Source organism: Solanum tuberosum, unplaced genomic scaffold, assembly GCF_000226075.1.
Source record: "Solanum tuberosum cultivar DM 1-3 516 R44 unplaced genomic scaffold, SolTub_3.0 scf00307, whole genome shotgun sequence".
Classification (NCBI taxonomy): domain Eukaryota; kingdom Viridiplantae; phylum Streptophyta; class Magnoliopsida; order Solanales; family Solanaceae; genus Solanum; species Solanum tuberosum.
In genome coordinates this window covers 445200-454572 of record NW_006239230.1, presented here as the reverse complement: position 1 = coordinate 454572, position 9373 = coordinate 445200, and the positions used below count along the sequence as shown (strand labels likewise).

General features: G+C 33.3%; 1 protein-coding gene across 1 annotated transcript in view; it reads left to right on the top strand.

Moving 5' to 3' along the window:
• Positions 1–7391: 7391 nt before the first annotated feature.
• LOC107063111 (protein LURP-one-related 10-like) overlaps positions 7392–9373 on the top strand; it is a 3481-nt gene continuing 1499 nt past the window's right edge. Inside the window, exons 1-2 of the mRNA XM_015314558.1 lie at positions 7392–7718; positions 8380–8607. Coding sequence (XP_015170044.1) covers positions 7488–7718; positions 8380–8607 — 459 coding nt within the window. The 5' untranslated portion in view covers positions 7392–7487. The remainder of the gene's footprint in view (positions 7719–8379; positions 8608–9373) is intronic.

Genomic DNA, 9373 nt, shown 5'->3' with positions numbered 1-9373 from the left:
ATCCTATTATTCGCTTCCCATGGATTGTTCGGAACCCTATTTCTTTGGTACTTTATTCCACAACTTCTTTTTTTATATATATGGAAGAGTTCCATTTTTCTCAACACCATGGGTTAAAGGAGACTTTCCTTGCACTTCTTGACTCTTCCTTTCTTTTTCACCACACCCCCAACTTGGCCTAAGTTGGCTATTCAATTAACCACAATTCAAGAGGATTATAGGTAATGTATTAAGAAAGGTCTCGTTTTCATCAAGTTTCTTTCAAAGAAGGGTAGGGCTCAAAGGGTGTTCAAGAGAGAATCACAAGCTCACAAGGTAGGTCACAAAAAGAGGTATATGTCAAATTGGTTCACACTCTTCGAAGTTGCCTAAGATCATATTAAGAGAAAGTCTTACTTAGTCAACCGGACCAACAAGGAAAATTCTAGGTGTTGTCATGCATGGTTCTAAGTAAGCTTATCACACAAGGCATCGACACTTAAGTCAAACAAGACTTCACACTTTTGCTAGTGTGCAACGAACATCACAAGAGAATCGATTTGATAAATGGCTAATCACAACGAGATGCAAAGAGTTCACATATTGTCTATGCAACTTCACTTGGCCTCATCGTAGCCGTACATTCATGTTCATTCGATTGTAAGCACTATTCAAGTCATCGGTATTGATCGAAACCGAGACTCAAATTTGCCAAGAAACAACTACATTCAACACACGAGCATATAAAAAGTGGCGAAAATGTGCAAAAAATTCAAAAAAAAATGGAATGGTCAAAATCATTTTGCAATTTAAAATAAAAGGAGCTACAAGCTCAAACATCCACAAAAATAGTATATAACGACATCGCACGCATAACGACCCAAATGTATCAACAAAATATCAAACAATAATAGTTGCACATAAGGTGGGCCTCACCCCACCACAAATAAAAATAATTTGTCCTGAAATGCAAATAACACAGAATCTGAAATGTAAAATAAAGAAATATAGAGAGGGAGGTAAAGAGAAATTTTGTCTATGCAATCTCTCCATCTGTCGGGGAATCAGTGCTTGATGTGTCAGCCTGGAATTTGATAATGGTCCCTGGAGCCTCTTCAGAAGATTCATCGGCAACTGACTTACTGAGATTGTTCAAGTCATGAGCCGCCAGAAAAGAGTGGATAGTTGTGAAGAATCCACGTCTCCACGAGGGAATAGTGGGGTCTCGGGGATTTGCTCTCTTGCTTGTACTGGGCTTCTTGCCCTCATTATACGTTTTGGGAGGATCTATTGCCTTTGTATTTTTCCTGAAATTTTTCACTCTTGTTTGTCGGGGTGGCGTATCTCTTCCAGCTACTTTCGGTCTAGCCATTTCTGCAAAGCTTTGAGAAAAAGTTAGAAAGTATTCAGAGAAAAGCAAGGTCATTCAATTGCAGAATCACTTCACCGAACTAGTTGGCGAAGCGCTCAACTACTTAGGCGGTGCGCCGAGCGCAGTGCACAGAGAAATACAAGGGTGCAGATAAAGGGCGAACAGTAAGCCTTTCGGCGAGGAACCAAATGCATTTGGCGACATCATGCTTTTCGCCGAAAGTTACAGAATTCAACATCACATTTAGTATTGAATTAAAGGCGAGATGGGGACTTTAGGCGAATCGCCGAGTGGTTCGGTGAGCTCAACCTAGCTCGCCAAATGGCTCAACGTACCTATTATCAACCCATCTTCTCGAATTCAAGCCCACAACCCCCGAAAGCAAAATCAAAACATGCACTAATGAAATTCAAACAAGACCCGCACTACCCATTACCCCGGGATACTCAAATTTCTCCCGAATTTGCCTAATTTGTCCATTTGACGATATTTGCTCTTAAGAGTGGTGTCACCCGCTCTATCTTTGAGCAAATTTTCGACATTTAGTGCAAATGTGGGCTACTCAGACTTCACCCAGTCAATCTAACAACACACAATCACAACCCAATTCATTAAAAAGCACAAAAATTACGAGCATTTGACAATTAAACAATACGGGTAAGATTTTCAAATTAAAATAAGCATTTAAGCATTCTAATCCTATCAAAGAGGCCCAATACACATCAATACATACGATCATAGAAAATGAGTGTAAAATTTTCAAATGTAAGCTCGGGATTCGGAAACCAACCTTTTGTGTCGATTAAAACGTGATTGGAAAGCTAGACGGCAAAGAAATCCAACTCCGAGCGCAAATCAATCAACCAAAATACTAGTAAAATGCTTAAAATAAGGAAAATACTACCTTGGTGTGAGTTTGGGAGGTTTAAGAGTGAGGGAAAGTGAAGAATTTCAAATTTTAAGACTCTTGGTCTTTTTAAACTGTTTAGTTCGCGCCCATTCGACAACGTTAGTCGCATTCGCCGATCCATTCGGCGATACGCCGAGTGGTCATTTGGCTCGCCGATTTTTACAGGACCTTTAGTCAAAGTGAGGGTTCAAATGGCGATCTAAATCGAAGGTCGGCGATAAGCCGAACTGCATTTTTCGACACCTTCAACTTTAAAATCTACAACAGTAACACACCATTATTTATAAAAATAAATTAAAGCATCTAAAACCTTGGGTTGCCTCCCAAGAATCGCCTTATTTAATGTCATGGCTCGATGCGAGTCTTTACTCACTCTCCATTATTGGGGTCATCCCTAGTGTCCCTAGGTAACCCCAATAGATCATTTGGGTAGAGATGAGGTACTGCAAAACTCATGAGTGTTCTGATCAGCTAGATCGATCTAGAGTGAGATCCCATCATCGGATTCAACACTTTAATATTCTCCTTCATATCTTCTAACACTCGATCTTGGTCGGTGATCTTCTGGAGAATGATTTGTAGTGTGTCTTCAACACGATTTTTCTCTCTATCTCTAGACTTTTGTCGCTCATGAGGGGGTATGTACCTTCCCTGACTCTTGCACTGGTTTTCCACCTTTGAGATTTTGGTGGCCAAGTCGTTCAGCTGAGTTACCAGTGCAGCTAACTTGAAGTCACCCTCGACTTCTTGGTTCACTTCAGGTAACTTGCCACCACTTCCCTCAGCCATGCTCAGGATTTTTGCATACAACAACTTAGAGAAAGACAAAACTAAAAATAAAATTAGTAAAACTACAGCTATTAAAAACAGAAATTCTACTTAACTAAGAATTCCCAAATAACACCTCTTCCCGATAGAGGCGTCATTTGATGCTTGCGTAATCAAGACACAACTTCTGATGCAAGTGTCTAAAATCGTACAATAATTTAGTAACCCAACCAAGGGTTGGAATCGTTCCCAAGGGAGTGGTTTTAAGCATTAATCGAAAAATAAAATTTAGTTCTAACTAGTCGTGGCTAAAGACATTAATTATTAAAAACATTGTAAATTAAAGGGGGACACAAGAGTGTCAATTAACAATGGGGTTTTTTGTCACAAGTAAGGTAAATACAACAAATTAAACAAGGATTTATAAGTATTGAGAGGGGATCCTTGGGATGTAATGGGAATACAGGTTAAGCTAGATTATTGGGTACATGCTTTGAATAGAAGATTCATAGAATAATTGTGACTAGGCTAAACTTTAAGGGGGATAAGCTCTCTCTCGAGCAAGCCAAAAACACATAAATAAACTTGTATTTGCAACTACAAATTCATTAAATTTATCCACAACTACTAAACGAAATCACAATTAAACTACGATTAAACTATCAGCAAGCAAGACAAAACAATTATCTTAACCCATATTCGCTAAATCACACCCCAAGAATTGGGGTTTTTTAGCCATACATGTATAAGAGATATAAATTTAAATCAAATTAAGCTCGCATTCAACTGGGTATGAAGATTTAAGTCTTGATACATGCCAAAAATTGAAGAATCCAAGAGACCCAAATCCAAATCTTAAAAATGAAACCCTTTGGATCTTGAAGTCTTCAAAACCCTCTCAAACTTAGAGAAAAAATATCAAAAAGTACTATTTTATATGAAAATTATAATAATTGTTCGATACTTAAAACTACAACTCTAACTAGTATTTATAGTTTTCACAGATTTGTGCTGCAGCAGATCACTCGGCGTTGTTAGTCGGAATCGCCGATCAACTCGGCGATTCGCCCTTTGGCGTAGTTCATCGTCGTCTTGCACCAGCCTTCAACATCGTCATGCTCTAGGTCATTGGACGACATGGTACTGCTTCGCGGAACTTCTCGGCGATGCGCCGACTGCTCTGTTTTTCCGCCGACTTGATCCTTTCCTTCAGGGCTCAGCACACCAGAACAAAAGGCGAAATAAGACCCTTCGGCGACTCGCCAAGTGGACTCGGCGATCCTCAGGCCTTCATTTGTTCATTCTTTTTAGCCTTTTCGTTCCTTTTTGCGACGTAGTGTCCATGCTTTCCTTCAAACTTCAAATATCTGAAACTTAAGGGTTTTTATCAGATATTGAGATAAAATAAGCATTTGAGGACACAATTTCTATTAAAATATAGCCCTAAATGAGTCCAATTTGTGTACTCATCAGAACGCAACGAGTTTTCATCAGTTCCAGCCCCAAAATCGAAAGATTTCTCCGTGAATTTCGTCATCAGGTATGTGGGATTTCACTAGTGGATTTCTTTTACCCATTAGGTCACTAGAATTCAGTCTGATTCTTGATTCCTTTATCTTATATAGACCTAGGGTTTTTTGAATGTTAGAAATTGTTGTGAATTAGTTGTTAGAATATTCCGAATCAGATTTTCATGTTGTTGTAACACTGTTGCTTAGTTCCTTGCATGAAATTCAGAACTCTAGTTGTGTTGATTCGTTTAGTTCATGAATTACACTTGCTAGGTCAGTTTATTTTGTATACATATAAAATATTATACATTTTATATCATGTATTTATCATAGAACGTATATGTTCCATATGTATATTAGACATATATATGTGTATGATAATATTTGAATATGTATATAGATGGTTAAATTTGTATATAATATAAATTGTATATGTATATATATATAATGAATATGCGATTTACATATACAAATATATAAATGTGCTTCAACATAGTTATGTATATACTATATACAATAATCAGTCACAATTATGTATATGTACAAATAATAACAAAAAATATGTACAAATTACCAATTTCGATAAGAACTTTTATTCCTTAAATATACAAACCGGACACATTGGTCCTTAACCCTAGAATCGATCTGAAAAGCAATCGAATCATCGACGATAAGAGACCGATTAGGTGCACTCATCATCTGCGACACATGAGTAATAAACCCTAACGATAGAATTCTTTTTCGAAAGAATTTATGGACAAGAACAACAACAATAGTGACAAGAGTAGAAACAATGGCGGCAAAAGTCGAAATACAGTTCCGGTAGAATCATATCGTCCAGATGAAAGCCAAATAGTATACAAACAAAAAAAATGAAAAAACAAAAAGATTGAGGAAAGATTTAGGTAGTTACCTATAAAATCGAAAAATTGTTTAGGAGGGAGATGGGGAATTTCATATTTCAAAATGGAAATGTAAGAGTGTTTTTAGGAGAGAAAAGGGGAATATGAAGAGGAAAGATGAAATTTAGTTTGTATAAAATCATATATAAGACATATAAATATTTTATTGGTTGAGTATACAATGAAACGTGGGTCCCATAATTAATGGCAAAAAAACTGAAACTGTAACCAATTGGTTAATAGGATAATTTTCTAATAACATAGTAATATTTGCCAACTCGTGTAATTTTCCCTCAATTGGTTAATAGGATAGTGACTTAAAAATGTATTTTTTTTAGAGGTCAATTGGGAAACAAGTAAGAAATTGTATTATTTTTTATTGAACCATTTTCATTTACTATCCTGAATATTTTAGTAGCTTTAAAGTAATTATCTTGATAAATAATGCTCTATCACTCTTATAACATGTAAAAAGTTAAAATTAAGTTTGAACCCACATAAAATCACATATACCCGCAACCCGTCCCTCCCCGCCCCGCCCCACATTAGTTTTTAAAAAAACCCACTTCAACCACCCCTCATCCCACCCGCCCCGCACAACCTTAAACCTGCCCGCCACACCCCGCATCCGCCCTGCCCCATTGTCATCCCTAAAGTTAGGGTTGTTCATGGTTATGGTTAAAAACCAAACCAAACCAATCCACAATCCGAACCAAATCGATTTTAAAAACGGGTGTTTGATGTGGTTTGGTTTTAAATTTTGAAAACCGATATTATTTAGCTTAGTTTTGATTTTACTTTTTAAAAAAATGCAAAAATAACCAAACCGAATTAATAAATTATATATATAAATTTTATAATTATTTATATATTATTCATAAGTAAAATATAAATATTTTGTTAAATTTTAACTTTATCATTTTTTTTAAGTCCAACAATTAAATTTTAGTCTAACTATTAAAATCCTAAGTCCAAGTCCATCAAAATCCATTACTTTAGTCTTTACCTACCCTACCCCACATCAGACAATCACATTTTCTCTAAATTGAATTACTTTGTTCGTATAATTATAACTCTAGTATTGTTTAATTAAATCCACAATAGCTTTCCGATGGATTTTTCATGTATTAGGTGTCTATGTCTCTTGAGATGCGTATGCCCCCAACAAATTTATTACTTTCAAATAGAAAAAATAATTAAATAAAAAATGAAGCAAATAGAACCAAATCGACACTAACCAAATCGATAGTTATTTTTTTTGTTTGATTTGATTTGATTTGATTTTAAAATTGTAAAAATTATCTATATTGATTTAATTTTAATTTTTAATCAATAATCAATCCAAATCCAACCAGGAATACCCGCTCTTGATGAAGAAAAACAGTTTGAAAAGAAACCTATGTTTTTGCATAACTTTAGAAACACGGCACAAAAGTTGAATAAAATCCCCGAAAAAGAAAATGAGATGACATATTATATTATTGGAAATCGTGAAGAAATATAATATACATAAATTTTCAGGTGCTGACTTTGTTTATATTCCGCTTTAGCGAAATAAATATTCAAATAAAAATCAAAATCAAAGATTACGTATCATGAACCTTATAATTTTCTTATAATTACTTATTCTTTTGAACCTAATACTAAATCAACTAATAAGGATAGTGTGATAAAATAATCACGTAAATCATTTTTTCTCAATAATTATATCAAGTTCAAATATGACAAGTAAAAAGAACTAAGAGATAGAGTATTATGTTTCATTATTCTTTACGACTTGTCAATTGTAAATTATTTGTTACTATGAATATTTTTTCACCGTGTGCTTTTGAATATCTGACTTTGTAAGCAATTAATAATTCATATACGATACCATTATCCAATATAAATAGACTAGAAATTGTAGATAAATTCAAGTATCATTCTCATCATCACCCTCTTTTATAATCCTTTTTATAGTTAAGATTGATTTGAATAATTAATCTAAATTATATATACCAACAAATTCTTCTGTAGAAGTTGTTTAATCACAAGCAAACATATACATGGAAGGAGTTAATAACAAAATAATTGTGATAGGTCCACAATTTTGTTCTCCTCAACCTCTTCAAATATTCATAAAGAAGAAAGTTTACTTCTTGGGTGGACATGAATATGAAGTTAAAGATGATAATGGCAATATGGTCTTTACTATTAAAAATGTTTTGGGGTTTTTTCGTAGCAAGTTGATCGTCTTTGATGCTGCTAATCTACCAATTCTTACCCTAAAAATCAAGGTAATATAATTAAGTTTTTTCTTATATATATTTCCTCTTTTCTAAAACATGCATCAACTATTGTTGTAAAAATTAAAGTATTGAACAAGTTTAGTGAGTTATGAATTTGGCTTCAAAATAATTGTTACAAGTAAATCAAAATAAGGTAAGTAAGCCTAATTTCGTAAACCAAAAAGAAAGTAATTGTTGTAAAACAAAACAGGGAGGGAACATTTAGAAATTATCTCATGAAATAATTATGGATCAGGGATACTCATTTGAAAATGTTGAAAAATTACTCATTTTTAAAAATAAGTGTTGTTTTAGTTGGTTTCATGACCATTAAGAAAAATAATACTTCCTTCATTTATTTTTACTTGTTGGTGTTTGACTTGGTACAAAATTAAGAAAATAATTATTGATACATGTATTTTATCAAACTATCTCTATTAAATGATGTCTTGGAAAATGATTTAAAAAATAAGTATTTAATGTTGAGTGTAATAATGAAAAAAAATTATTGTCTTCTCTTGATATGTCAAAGGTGACAAGTAAAAAAAAAAAATTATTTTAGAAATAACTGACAAGTAAAAGTAAACAACGATAATAATTTTTAGCAGTAATGCAGACTATATGTCTTTAAAGTTAAAGTTAAGGTGTTGATGAAATTTATTTGGTGCAGCCTTTAACGTGGCATGGTAGATGGCAAACTTTTAAGGGAGATAGCACAGATGAAAAGGACCTCATATTTAGTGCCAAGAATTCTTCAATCTTTCAATTCACCAGAAACTTGGACATTTTCTTAGCCAATAATATATCAGAACAAGTTTGTGATTTTAAAATGAAAAGTAGCTACATGGATTCAAATTGTGACATCTTTGTTGGACAATCATCCACTCTAATTGCTCAGGTAAAAAGCATTTCCTATTTTTTTAATATTTTGCTAGAAAGGGAAATAATTATATGATAATTAAACCAAACGTTATATGTACATAGAAAGGGAAAAAATGACACGTTTAATGATAATTTTAGCTTACTTAATGAAATGCTTTTATGCTTATAAAATATGATCATGACACGTTTAGGATTTAAAAAAAATTATATACTGCTGATATATATTCACCAAAATAATATTTTTTGGTTGATAAATTTAGTACTCAATCAAACACTACCATATTATTAAATGAAACTCAAGAAGTACTAGTTGTTTCGTTATGACAATTTTTGTAGTGTAACCCATGCTTATTGAAAGAATTTAATTTAATATGTACTTCTTCTGTCCAATAACAATTGTCCACTATTGATTTTGCACACTTCTTAAGAAACTATAAATAGAAGAGTAATTTTACTATATTACTCTTTGAATATAAGAAATATAATGTCTTGAAAAATGTAATAGATAAATTATTATAATTAATGATAAGGGTAAATTAGGAACTAAGGGTGTGTTTGGTATGTTTTTCAATTTTCTCATGTTTGGTTGGGTTAAATGTTTTCCAAATCAATTCATTTTCCTCAAATTTAAGGAAAATAACTTCCCTTCAAAACTTAAGGAAAATATTTTCCAAAACTCTCTTCCGACCCCCCACCCACCCATCCTACCAGCCCCCCCCAAAAAAAATAATTTTAAGTTTATTTTTAAAAAATATTTTCAACTTTAAAATTTCATTTTTTCC